The 14,852-nt window shown below is 37.4% G+C and overlaps 1 protein-coding gene across 1 annotated transcript in view; it reads left to right on the top strand.

The window, feature by feature from the left end:
- GABRG3 (gamma-aminobutyric acid type A receptor gamma3 subunit) overlaps positions 1 to 14,852 on the top strand; it is a 330,452-nt gene that overhangs the window by 155,515 nt on the left and 160,085 nt on the right. The window contains exon 4 of the mRNA XM_026845955.1: positions 14,335 to 14,555. Coding sequence (XP_026701756.1) covers positions 14,335 to 14,555 — 221 coding nt within the window. The remainder of the gene's footprint in view (positions 1 to 14,334; positions 14,556 to 14,852) is intronic.

Genomic DNA, 14,852 nt, shown 5'->3' on the forward strand with positions numbered 1-14,852 from the left:
AGAACAGTGGTGGGTGGGGGTGTGGTTGGGTTTGGTTGGTTGGTTGTTTTTTTTTGGTTTGGTTTGGTTTGTTTTTTTTCCAGTAATATTCTAATGTGAAGTGTGTAAACTCTTGCTTGTCTCCTGCTCTTCAGCTAATTTTGCAAGTAGCAGTAGATTGCAGTCAAAGCAACTTTTTCTCTTGTTCCTCTGGCTCTGTGAAACTTACCTTTCTGGTGATGTAATGACACATCTTCAACAGAAGGAATGAAATGTGCTGCCATCCAGAACATTCTTCTTCTTCAACCTGTACCCAACACTATTTTGTTCTGGGATGTGGGAACTTGGTGTTCAAACCCCTTTGCCTATCACCTGCCACTGCAGCTGTCACCTCAGGACCCTCAGGCTATCTCCTGAGGTGACTCAGTGGCCACCTCAGCTAACAAGGACTCTACTGAATTTACTCCATAGCATATCTTTAGGCATTTATGATGTCTGAAGCACCTCAGCAAATTTGAGTTGTCCTACTGAACTTAAGCTTCTTAGAGCTGTTAAAAGTATGGTTTAGGTACATGAGTGTTTTGAGGAATGTCCCCCTGACTTTGCCGACCCTCATCTAGATAAAGATTGTCATGCTTTGGAAAAAGACATCAGTTTTACATTTAGTCTTCACTTTTTAAGATACGTTCATGATCAGTCTTCTTTATAGATGCATTGACCAGTATAGATCTGGCAAATGTCCAGAGTTTGTCCCCTGGGAGCCTTTTTTTTTAATTTGTGGAACTTCAAGCTTTTTCTCACTTGCAGAGTAATTAGTGTTGGCTTAATATCAAACAACATAAGATCAGGTAGAACAGTTCCCGTGCTTGCTGTTGTGATTGTTCAGTCTCATTCATCTCCGAAGCACTCCTAAATCTGTGTATTGGAATAAGAACAAGATGAAAAGAACCTTAAATGAAGGTTCAGATGAGAAAATTCTTTGGCTTAACATTTGATCACTCGTTTCTCTCAGACTGGTAATGCCACTTTAATTATGAAGGTCACTAAATTCAAATAAGCAAAATTGCAGCAGGTGGCCATTTTGCAACTCTGATGAGAGTTCTTCTTTATGGGTTTAGAGAAAGAGATAAACTGCATTAGGATTGCTTCTCCAGCTTTGTTCACTCTAATGACTGCTGACATATGTATTTATTTATCAACTAGGACTGGCAGTTGCTTTTTAAAAATGCATAAATAAAAGTCAGTTGTTCAATAGCTGCTTTCAAGAATTTTCACATTCCTTAGATCATTTCACACAATTATTGCCTCCAGAACAATTTCAGCCATCTTTCTCATTGCTTTTATTCCATATTTTAAGAATGAGAAGACCCTGCCTAGAAGAATTTGTACTTTTGGTCCTTTGTTTTCTTCCTTACTGTTATGCTAGGAAATTAAAAAGTAAGGATTCATGCAGGGTTCCATTAGCAAAAAGCATGTCTGCTTCTTTCATGTTGTTCACAATGGACTAGTTTTTGGTATTGAAACTGCTAGAATAACTTTTCCCTTTCATAAGCAATTGAAATGTATATTATGAACTGTGTCACAAAACACTTTTAAAGCAAAACTTCACAGCTGGACATTATGAAATATGTTTTAGAAAATAACAGTGAAATAGAAAATTGCCATAGAAAAGAGATCTCTTTTTTCCTGTATTGGCATAAGTACTTGTATTAGAGCTGAGTTTTTCTCTCCTACTACAACAGCATCAAGACTGGAGATGCTCAACTGAAGAAAAGAGTGTGAATGTGTATTGATAGCAGGTAAAAATAGAAACTAGTGTTAGCGCTTGGACTTCCGCATGTCTTCTTGCTGGACTTCCAGTTGTCTGAAATTTACAGTTCAGCAGTGGGATAGACCATGAAAGATTTGTCCTATTCTTCTGGTGAAAGAAGCTTTAATAATCTGAAAAATGTTCAGGTGGTTAAGAAAAGTTCAGAGAACTTGTTCTGGAAAGCTTATGAAGTTTATAGTCTTTGCAGTGGAAAATGTTCACAGTTGGAGAGTTTTTAGATGGATTCAGAAATACTGTAGATCCTGAGCAAAACATTTATTTTCACCTTCCTTTTACTGAAATTGGGAAGAAGAAAAACGGAAATAAAAATAAAACCTTTGCCAATTTAAGAAGACTATTCAGATATGAAAGAAATGAAGACTAAATAAACCAAAATACATTGAGTTAGAAAAATGTGTCTGTGTCAGTATTACTGGTTTTCTTCCGTCATTAAATAATACAAGGAAAAAAAATACTGGCAAAAAACTGCTCTCAAGTTAATTACCAGTGACATTCACTGCTGGGCATAGGATCAGCCTGAGTCCGTGTACCACAGAACTCGACATACAAGCATTATGTTGACCCTACGACTTTCTCCTAGAACATATCCCTTCATAAATGTGTCCAAACAAAAACAGAACCTCCACGTCCTATTCTGTCTGAGAGAAGCCGGTGCTTTCCTTACATCTCCCTGGTTAAATTTCCAGCTGTGCAGTGTCGATGACAGTGCATGCCCTGAGTCCATGGCCAAAGGATGGGTGGGTGTCCAAGCAGGGCTGCAGGTCACTGGGCGATGCAGGGGTGGGAGAAGGGGGATTGATGTCAAGTGGTTACCACAACAACAGGGAGGGGACCAGTGGTGGGTGGGGAGGCAGAGGTGGGAGTGTTACCATGACAACGAATGAAGCACCTTCCTCACTTGAGTTGGAGATGCAGTTGTCCTTGCTTCTAATTACCTGCCTGGTGCTGGGGGATTTAGGCACAACATACCAGGAGTGTCTATGTTATCACCTACTTATATTAGCTATTTTGTTTCTAGTAAGAAAGTGAAACTGCACTGGAGATAAAGTATTTTTCACACAGAAGCTACACCTATTTTAATATCTTTTGATTGACAACAGTATAACCAGTTCACAAGTAGTAGAAAAATTACTTTTTATTCTTTCTAATACAGCGTGAAAACTGTATTCCAGTATCAGTTATCAATCCTGCAGTGCTAGAAGAGATGCCGAGTTAGGGAGGGAGTTTAAAATGTGTTAGGGAGTAAGTTTATCTTACACATCATTACATGACTATATTTCATTTTCCCTAATGAGCTTTGCAAGGTAGATCTTACAATCTCTTGTTTAGGTTCTGTCAATATTTTTTTTCCTAATGATATCAGGTATTAAAAATTTCTGGTAGGCTTCTTTGAATTTTCTTATCTGGGGATTGATGGAGTTTGTGAGTATGAGAGGAATGTGCTCATTTAAAACTGACAGGCACAGCCTGGACTCCTGAAATTGCTATCACTGAATGACCCAATGGATGGCAATCAGCCATCTGCTATTTCATCTGGTGTCACTTTTACCCCAGACAATGAAGAATTACCAATGTCAATAGGCGATTTAATATGAGTCTCATATTAAAAAAAAAAAAAAAAGAAGACTGAAATCTAGGGGAACCTAGAATTTGATCAATTTTGGCTTGATAGGCTCTTAAAGGGAGACAGAGCTATTTTGAGTGTCAAACCACCTAACAAAAGAAGACTAGGGAGGAAGTATGACCTGGATGAGTGGATCCCAAGAGTTTACCCTGGAATCACACAGAAAACCAGATCCTCCACCCCCGAAAATGCCCAAGAGGTGAAGAAACTGAGTCAAGGATAGGCCTCTAGATACTTACCCTATTGAAATGTCTCTATGTTTGTGTTGTGAAGCCTAGATGAAGCTTGAAGACATTTGCCTCCTGTATTTTACTCTGAAGAGGTAAGGTGTGAACCAGAGTGTCCTCAGCTTGGAAATGTGGGAAGGCTAGGGTCAGCTTCTTGAAGTCGGCCAGCACAGTCTTAGGAAGTATATATTTTGAGTATGGATTCTCAGCCTCCCCTCAAAGCATACTTCCAGTAGTGCAGAAACAGAGAAGGGTCTGGTTTCACCTGAGCCAGCAGGGCAGACGGGTGCAGGGCTACCCCTGCTCCTCTGGAGGCCAAGATCAAGAAAGGTTTGAGCATAGCTGAGACTCTCATTACAGAGTGTCTCTCTGTGCCTACGTGGAAAAACAGTCTTGTTTTAAAGTGGCTAAGCATTTGCATTTTCCTGAAATGCAAATTAGAGCTTTTACAAATGATTTTTTTCTATTACTTTGTGCACAGTTGGCTTTTTTGTGCATTTTTTTTTTTTAATGACACTAACACGTATTCACATCCTGTGGCTACAGGATATAACTCCCTCACTTACTATCACTTCATTTTTTTACTTGATTTCTGTCATCCAGCACTTTAAGCTTTCCTTTTGGATTCTATTTGTGCTGTAATGCATTTAGACTTCATGACCTGGGTATGTCTATTCTTCTAAATGAAAGATGTCCAGGGACCAATACTTGTCCCCAAGACTGAGTGGCATCAACTGGTGTATGTCTACATTTCTTAGTTTTAGCTGCCTCTCTGGCAGATTTACCTTGGAAGGAAGAGGGTAAGGAAGTCAACTGGCAATGAAGCAAGGTGATTGACTGGGTGTGCAGTGCTTGAGCTATGTGTGTTGTCTCCCTTTAATCAGCTGCAGGGATGCAATCACTGAGTTACTGTCGATTTTGAGGAAAAAAAAACAACAAATGCAGAATTATATGAATTTATTTTGACCCTTGAAAATGTTCACTGAAGGGTGGTAGGATGGTTTAAAATGGGAAAAGGTTTGAAAGAATGGGGTTTAAATCACTGATCAGCTCTAGCTTTCCTGCACAACCCTGGAGAAGACACTGATGCCTTCAATATCTCAGCTTCTGAGAAAGAAAAAGAAGGTTGTAACTTTTTTTTTTTTTTTTTTTTTTTTTTTTCCCCCCCTTCTGGGACACTTGAATACTGTAGTAGGGTGGTATGTGGGTTAAGATATAACACAGCTTCAGGCAATACCCTGAAAACCTCACTGGATAACAGCTGGAACAGGTCTCTTACCCATTTGATTTTGCCACCTGCCTCATTACAAAGTGTTCTTAACATTTTTCCTCTTGGTCATGATTCTGCATGAGACTGTCACTGTACCTGATCCTTCAGCCTGACATGGGTATCTGTTTTTCATCACTGCCCTGTCTCCCATTCCTTTACAGCTGTTCTTGTGCTGAGAGACAATACACATGAAAACTTCATGGTAACCTCTGCTTTTCTATCTTGCAAAAAGCATAAAAGATGCTTCAGAATGTTCTTCCACTTCTTTGTCCAAAAGGCCCTCTCTCCATCATTAAAAAACCTCTCTTTAATACAGAGATTATACACATCAATTCTTATTGTATGCAGTCTTTGGAAGTGCATTTTTTTTCATGAACATGGAAGTTTAGGTTCTGTTTTGAATAAGCTAATGCCTCAAGAACTATGCTTATAAAGTTGATACATCTTTTGTTGTAATATGCAAATACTATTAAGTATCTTTATAATTTGTTTTATATTTTTTTCAGATACCAAATATTCTTAGGAGACCTTAATAATGTACTTTATTATATTAAGTACAATGATTAACACATGTTCACAGACTTCTAATTTCCCTTTCTTTGTCTGTTCTGTTCAGTGATTATTCATTTTTATTTCTTTACTATTTCCACAAGAGTTAAGCTTGTCCTTGTGCATTTGTCTTACTAAATTCAGAAGTTAAGAACCTTGGTTTCTTACCACATCCAATTACGCATTTAGAATCTCTTTCACTGTCTGTCTGTCTCTCACACAAAACCTGAGCTGTCTGTTGTCTTAGTAAAGAAATTACAGGTCAGAGTAGGCACTGTACTTTCTCTGTCAGTCCCAACAATATTGTTTATTCCAGCAGCAATCTCCTTAGGAGTGACTATTCTGATTAGCATTTCATTGGCCACCAGATAACAGTGACAAAAAGTCTGACCACTGCCATGTATCTCCTACCCCTGCTTCCCTTGTGACTTCCTTGCATGCTTTGGACATCCGTTTTTCTAAAGTGGCCCCATTTAAGAGCATATAGTTATGGCTCATCAAAAACAGAGCTACTCATCAGGTCCTGTCTGCAACAGGACATGAACCCTAACCCTCTCGACACACCAAGAGAAAAGGCTGTTGAAGTGCAATTGTGGTGTGATCATAGCATTTGGAGTGTCTCTGGGAATGCTTCAAGAGAAACAGAAGCCAACAGAAGAGTCTCATAGGAAATGGGAAGCAGCAGTATTCAGCAAGAATGAAGAGTCTTCTACCAGAAGGGACTGGAACAGAACAGATCTACAGCTGGTTTTCTAAAATGACCTACCTGCATTCTTTCTAACTTCATGTTATGTTTATGATTATGGAATGGTTGGTCAAACCAGAAGAGATAATCCATCAGTGTAGAGTGAGAAGGAGGCATGAAAGGATCTCAGGGGATGGGTCAAGACAAGTATCTCCAGCCCTTCCTTTAACTGAGTGTAAGAAGTTATCTGGAATACAGCAGGACTGGAGTTAGCTTCCAAGGAGCCAAAATCAGTGAGACACTTTTCTCAGAGAAAGTGAATGCTACATGATAATTGCATGTTTTGGTTTTAGTGTGAGGTTAGCTGACTTTCACATCAGTGAAATAATCTCCTAAAGCAGAAGAGGTCAACACTAGTGAAAAAGGCAAGCTTCCATCCTCCTTGATCCAAGACTCCTGCTGATGCAGTGATGAGAACTTGGGTTTTTTTGATTCAGAGCATTCAACTATGGATACAGTTGTGACTGCTTGCTGGAATATTCTGCCAGTGTTAACGTGAATAGCCATTATATCTGTGGTGACAATCTCAATGTTGACTTTGCTTCTTTTGTTTTATTTTCTCTGTGTAAACATCATGCTTGTAACTTTATAAAAGTATTAAGGCAAATTCTTACAAAATAGCAATTTATTCAAATTATTTCTAGTTTGGAAAGTTTTCAAAGTTATGTGTTTTACTACCATTGTAAACCTAATCATTCTGTGGCTTGGTTTGTATATTTATTTTGGGGGTCTTTTGAAGGTACAACCTCAATGTTGCTGGAAAAGATAAATGCTGATTAAAAAAAAAAAAAAAATCAAAACTGGGCAAGTGTTTCCTGAGTTCTTCCACCTCTCAGAGACTATTAAGAATAAAGGTAAGAGCTGGAGGGGGAGCAGGAGCAAGGAGAGTAGAAACATAGGAGGCTGGTAGCAAAAGGGAAAATGAGCCCTGATATGTCACCCGTTAGTCCCCAAAACTCAATGTTGTACATAGTATGAAGTAAATCCCCCCATATGGCTCCTGAGCAGCCTCTGAAAACACGAAGCTCCAGGCTGGCAGAGATACTGCAAGGAAAGTTACAGGCAGCCCTAAAGGTGCTACTCTGCTCATCCCAAGCTGTGTTGAAAGAAAGGCAAACTTTCAGAACAGCTGTGTGAGAATTATTGCCCTCACAGAAGGCTCGTGTTGATCTTGATGATAACACAAAAGTTTTGGGTATACACTGCGTATGAAATATACTCTTCATTTTACCAGACTTTCTCCCACAGACTTTATTTATTTCTTTCTGCACTATTTGCTCAAAATGGGACTGTATAGGTTTCAAAATGGCTTCGCTGGAAAATGGTAGACCATTCCACTGTTTTCAGTTCCTTCCCACAGGATATCTGAGAGGTTTTTTACCAACTTTTGACACCAGAATGCAAATTTCCCACGGGATGCAAAAGCAAATATTACCTGTCAAGGAGTAATGCTAAGGCATAATGTTAAGCCTTCGAGGGCTCTCCTGGAATCGCCATGATTCCTGGCTTTTTATAATCTATATACCATGCAATCTGCAGGACAATCATCACATATCAGGCATCAATAGCTGTGGGGTTATTTACTTCCATCAAGATCAAAAGTAGCCATGAGCATGACCTGTACCTCTTCAAATGATCAAAAGCCTGTTCAGAAGATGTTTCACTGAACAGCAGACAATCCTTTCCTCCTTCTAGCCCACTTATCCAGGGTAAAATATGACAAATCAGAAAAGATAAAGGTGGTCTGTGCTTCCCAGAATTATTCTTGCAGTTTTGATATCAAGCACGTGAATGTTCTGGTCCAGGAAGAGGGGACCACTCATTTCGTATTTCAGAGAGAATTCCTTTTCACTCATTTATCACTTAACCAAAGGGGTGGCTGAATCAATCAGACAGCCATTTGCAGGGTAATCTTTGGCAATTCAGTTGTTGATTTTGATTAAACTTTCCTTTCAGCAGTGAACTGGGCTGGAAAAAATATTCTTTTGTTGAAAATGAACTTTAAACTCTGAAAATATTACCCTCTCTTAATGTTCTTCAGGTGCACCAAATTGCACACTAAATAAACAGACGTCATGCATGTCACTTTAATGTTTCGGACATTTCCTATTAAAACACAGTATCTCAAAGCCTTCTCTTTGTATGTTTAATCCAAACATGGCAAGGGCATAAAGAAAGAACAGTTCACCTATGTCTAAGTGCAGAAGGATGGAGACTCCCACCCTCAGAGATTTTGCTCCCATTTCTCTCTTGATTCCCTGAACATTCTTGTTCCATGACCCAGTCTTAAACCATAATGTTTAACATTTCTGTGGTGCCGTTTGCATGTAAAGGGGTCTACCATTATTAATTTTTTTAAGAACACTTCATACTGAATGGTTTAGACTGAAATATAAAAGAGAAATTCAATACCTATTTCCAGAACAGTTTAAGACTTACAATCAGGATTGTTCATTTTAGTGAAGTCAAGCGTTTTGGTAACTAAAAGAGATTTTATCCCTTACACAGTTTATTAGACTGGTTTCAAGCTTATGGGAACAGTGTTTGTGGTGTGTTGGTGTGATATGCAAGACGTGTGGAGGGCACAGAATGATCACAGTCTAAACTGGACTCTAATTATTTAGGTATTTTTAGTTGATTGAGTACTAGCCTCATACAAATCCTAGTAATAGTTTTCATTCAAAGACAGTCACTCCATCAACAATCAAGATACAGGCTCTACAACGAAAGAATTAATATTTTGGAAGAATTAAAGAAATAATTCAGAATTCATCAGAAAAGACAGCAAATGAGTTGCCCAAAGGCTTCCTACAGTGTAGGAAAATAGAATCTCGAGGGGATGGTGCGTTGTCTGGTAAAAACCTGAAAAGTATCATGCAAGGACTTCTTGCTTTTTTCCAAGGACAAAACTCCTGATGTTGTTGTTGTTACTCTTGTGAGGAATTGTGAAAATGCAGAAAATGAGAAGGCTGCAGCAGAAGCAACAAAGGCATACCATACTATTATTCACAGTCATTCAAATAGATCACCTGACTGTGACAGATAATAAATTGTATTTTCCAGGATTAACCCACAGCTAAAATGATATATCATGGTAGGAGAAAAGCTTCATGTATTGCCAACAACATGTTAGCTGCTCTTTTGACTGAGAAAACAATGGAAGACTTGGTTGAAAAGCATGTTTTTCTCTGTGTCTACAGATGCCTTAAACAGTGGTACTTTCAAGGTGTTTCCAATCGTTAATCATTCCTACACAGTTGAAAGGCAAATAATTCACTGCTGGCTTGATTATTTTCAAGGCACTAATGAAACCGAATTAGGAATATTTGAAAATGTAAAAAATATGTAAAAATCAAGTAGTTGGAACCCTGACTGCATACAGTTATTTGCAGCTAACACTGTTGACTCTGGGTTATGTCCCTATGTCCACGAATAAATAGAAAGTAAGAAAACTAGTCTTTAGCTTATTGCTCTGTACATAACCACAGAACAGAAAAATGCTGTCTAATTTGAGTTAGAAAAAAATCAGTCACTTTTCTTTGTTTCATTCACTCATTTTTCTCAGCAAAAGTTTCATTTTTGAAGGAGAGGTTATAAAATTTGAATGGGAAGAAATGTTCTCCATGAAGCAATTACTTGCATACTATACAGGTAAAAGGATGATAATCTGTTCTCTTGGTTTTAGAAGTTATTTTTGGAAGCTAAGTGAGCATTGTCAAGTGCCAATTTTAAAATCCCATTTTCAAATATAACCTTGTTGGAGGTAATAGAGAGGTTTTCAGTGACAAAATGTTACTTATTATTTTCAGTTTGTACTGAGTGTTTCTTGTAAGTGTAAGTCTTGCAAGTAGAACAAACTGGCTTTTTACATGATTAAATGTATAAGATAATGCATTCATTTAAGGGTAAATTTCAAAAAAAAGAACCGATGACAAATTCTTTGGTCATAAGCTAGTCATTATTGGAGGAAAAAAAAAAAAAAAAAAAGAAAAAAAAAAAAAAGGAACCAAAGACATTTCACTCAGAGGTACACGTTCACTGCCAGAAAGGAGGCTTTATATTTTCATGTGATCAAACAAAATACAAGCAAACTGATTTAATTTTACCAAAAACCATTAGTATTTCCAGAAATAGTAAAAATTATTAAATTAAAATTTCATAAAAGATCTGATGTTATGTAGTTAGATATTCAGCTGAGTACTTGTATGTCAGGAGTCTTTGACTGGGAAACATTCTCATATTCTAGTTTAACATTCTTGCTCTTTCAATTTCTTAAAATTGTTTATTTAAAATAATTTTCCTTATATAATCAGATTTAGACAGATTGTGTAATCCTCAAACAGATTTCATTTCTAGTGAATATTTTAAGTTTGGGGAAATGAACATGTAACATGCTTTATGAATTTACTTTAAAAGCCAAACATAATGAAATCTATTAACATTGATTATAAATTATTGTTCTATCAATCCTTTCAAGTTTATAACCAAATTTTGTATCAGAGAAATTTAATATTTTTTCTGAAATATGTGGTGTACTAAAGGAAATAAGATTTACCTAGAATTTCCCTTCATGTTAACATGTAGACCTATTTTTCCCCTTAGAGTTAGCTCTTACTTCTTCTCAAAGAGAATATATTTTCAGATGTGTGGCTACTCTGGAATGTAGCTTCAGTTAACACACAGAGGTATAGTGTGAATATGTGGTATAAGTATGAAACATCTTGACTCTGTTTTGGTAGCATGGCAAATTAGTTGCCTGTAAAACAAGAGAACTTAGTGACAGAACACTTCCCTGTACATGACCTTGTCATCATTTCATGGAGAGTATAGTTTCAACTTGCTGCTGCTGGGAAGAAGTCTTAATGAAAATGTTGCTGGTTTTTATTTCTCCCTGTGTTCATAACAGTAGTCAATGGTTACTGCCAAAAAATTAAAAGGAAAAGAAAAAATCAGAAGGACATTACAACATTTCTGGTGCAGTGGTGGAACAAAACATAAAGCATATTATTAGAGTTATAGGGTGTTGCTTCATCTGAGGCATCATTTTTCTGAAACCTGATGGCCTGCCTGAACTCTCTAAGTGCAACCGTTACATTTAATAAGGATTTAAAATAGCAGGTATTAGCTAGCAAATGAAAAACATTCCTTTCTTATATTATAGTGACCTGTATATGAGACCAACATAGAAACTTTTCTTCTGGCAGTTTCTTGTTGGATACTGTGTGTTGGAGATCACTGTATCAGCTTTGTGCAAAGCAGTATATGGAAGCTATTGACTTCACTGGGAATTGAGTATCTGTTGTCAGTGCAGATAAAAGTTATTTTCCTGAAGTGTGCACAGACTTAGTGCCATTAAAAGTGAAAAATTGAGTGCCAGTTTAAAAAGTGACCTCTGTCCCTTCCTAGTACAGCAAATATATGAATATCATACCCCATTATCTGCTTGGTTGAAGACTGAAGCAATTCCAAAGATTAATGTAAAGGATGTACTGATCTAACATTCACTTCTAAAAAGGATTAATGCAGAGAATAAAAAGGATGAACATGCAATTCAGATATTAAATGGAAATATGTATTTATTTTTACTGGGAAAATTTTGTTTTCTAGTTTGTATATTCTGACAACATTGTAAAGAGATTAAATTTTAAAAAATAGGGGTAAAGTGTTGAAAAAGTCAATGCAACTAATTTCAAACAACTTTGTCTTTTTTTTTTTTTTAATGTTGCTTTGCTTTTCATACAGTTTACAAAAAGAAGAAATCTTTTTTAAGAATTAAATAACTCAGAAAGTCTGTGAACCATTTAATTTGAGTTGAGATGTTTTTATTAAGGTGAATAGAGTTACAGTGAGCCATTGCAGAGATATTTTGAATAATTACTGCTGGTATGTTCTAGTTCTAGTATAAATAAAGAAGATGCAAAATGGGACAGTGGTGTTAACATGGCCCTGCTTCTAGGATAATGTAATCTATTTCTCAGCCAGAATAGTTTATCTGGATGGAAACCACAAGAATACACCCATACTGCTTCTGGGGCCTGCTTTGCTCAGATTTAGCTGCAGTACCTTCTCAGGACACTGCATCATGGAGTTCAAGGTCTTTCTTTCCTTTGGTGGGGTAGAAATCCTAAATATCCTAAAACCTAAATATCATTAAATATGTATAATATATTAGGAGGGAATTATGGCTGCTCCTAAATGTAGTCAAAATAAAGCATTCTTATAAAATAACCTCAAATATTAATATAATGCAAAAACTTTCTCCTGTGAAAAGACAGCACTGTCATTAGCCAGCTGTATACAAATGGTCTGATTCTAAAAATACTGATTTTCACGTGTGAGCTAAAACAAGCAAATCTACTCACTCAGCATTTGGAGAAACCCATAGACATGTCTGGCATATTCCTCTCTATAGAAGCTGAGTGTGCCAAACTCTTGTCACTGGACTTCCAAGGACTAAAATGATACAGACTCGATTGTAAAAGATGAAGATCAGGTCTCTGCCATCTTAAACGTGGTGAATAAAGGTGTCCTTTTTGCATAATAAGGGTATGCTGTGTACATTACATTGCATCCTTTAAGTGTGTGGAGACGCGCAACTTTGTGCTCATTGAGATGAAAGAAAAGTCCCTTCAGATTGAAATCTGTCAGCTTCCCTTAGAAAATAAAGCTGATAATGCAGTGAAAAATGGTAGTGAGATAGGCTATGAGGAAAAATGGTCCTTAATACCTTCAGTGGCCAGGCTTTAATTTCTAAGGTGATCTATTACCTAGCATTTGGATACATGCTAGCATCAATTATGCACCTATTGATCATTTGCCATCTAGATGAGAGGACCTGAGTGTGTTTTGGACTAGGATTACAGTGTCAGTGAATTAGGTTTTCTGGTGTTATAACATCAATTTTGGAAGGATGGCCTGCCAGAAATGTAATAGCACAGGAGAACCAGAGGGCTCTTAACAAAAACATTGTCCTCAGTACAGACTACAGGCTCTTTTAACTGTCTATAAATAAAAAAAAACAACAAAACAGACAATACTGTTTGCATAATGATATTTATTTTTACACCTTTCCTTTTAAAATTTAGGAATAGATAAACAAAAATACAATAAAATCAAGTTCAGAGCGGTCAAAGCAAAGACATACCAGACTTTCCACACAGCCTTAATTCTCCTTTGCACAGATATACCAAGAATGCCTCTACCAGGGAACCTGAAGGGATATTTTCCTCTGGATTATCCCCAGTCCCTGTATTAGGATGCATTGTAGAGCATACATGTTGCATCACATCAGCAAATGCCACCCCTGTCATGGATGTGGCCAGCCTTGTGATACTGAGAGGGTCTTCGTGACATGGTCAGATAGCTGTTTCCACAGGGTTCACAGGTAAAGCCGTTGGGAAAGAGAAAGAGGAACATAAGCAAATCATAAATGGCCTTTCTCAGCCTCTGGTGGCTAGAATTCACAATTCAAATACTAGTTTTAACACGATTTGCTTCATGGGGTGTTGAATGCATAAGTCATTATGTTTGTACGTCCTCCTATAGAATTTTGTCTGTTTGTTCACGTGTATTTTAATTTCTACAGGCATATATATATATATATATGTGATAGCATATATATACAGAAACACAGCAGTAAACAAGGAGTGAAAGAAAAGTGAGATTCATGTAAATTATTAGCCTATTCAGGGCAGTAATATAGTGAGCACTCAGGTCTTAGCATTTGGGTAGATGAAGTGCCTGTAAAGAAGCACGAACATGCCTTTTCAATTCTCTTGTAATGTGGCCTGAAAAAGAGGGACTGAACAATTAGTAACAAACAGAACAATTAATTCACTGAATTTACCCAGTGAATTCAGTGTATTCACTGAATTCTCTCCCCAGAAGCCATTGTCATAATCAGGGGAATTTACTATTCACCAGCTCACGTGTGTTGCTCCTGTTCATCTTTCATGCTTCTTTTATCAGTTTACCCTAAGACAAAGAAGTCTCTGCAAATCGGCCTGAACGTATCCTGCTGCTCTATACCCAGACAGACCTTATCCAACACCAAAGAGTAGTGGAAAGTGTGGAACTGATTTCAATTTGCATATCGTGCTTTCATTACAGGAATATCAAATTGATATATTTTTTGCCCAGACGTGGACAGACAGCCGTCTTCGCTTCAACAGCACCATGAAAATACTGACTCTGAACAGCAACATGGTTGGCTTGATCTGGATCCCAGACACAATATTTCGTAACTCAAAGACAGCAGAGGCTCACTGGATCACCACCCCCAACCAGCTCCTTCGCATATGGAATGACGGCAAGATCTTGTACACTCTCAGGTGAGCACTCGGTAAGGTGCAGGGCTGAAAGCTCCTCCTGCTTCCAGCATAGTAGTAGTAATTTTCAGCAGTATCTTTGTTCTCCTCTGCTGTTTTCTTCCCTATGCGTATCCCACCATGCTTGACAAATACTGAAATATTCAGGCATATGTACTGCTAAGTTTAAAAAACAAATTCTTGTTTTTCTAAAAAAAAAAATATTGAGAATTGGAAATGTGTCTATCTAAATTGTGGAAGTTGGGCTTTTCAGTGCTTGTAATAAAATCAGGAGCATGTAGTCCCATAAAACCTGTCAGA

The sequence above is a fragment of the Athene cunicularia genome (assembly GCF_003259725.1).
Source record: "Athene cunicularia isolate RWA chromosome 1 unlocalized genomic scaffold, athCun1 chr1_part1, whole genome shotgun sequence".
NCBI classification, from domain to species: Eukaryota; Metazoa; Chordata; class Aves; order Strigiformes; family Strigidae; genus Athene; species Athene cunicularia.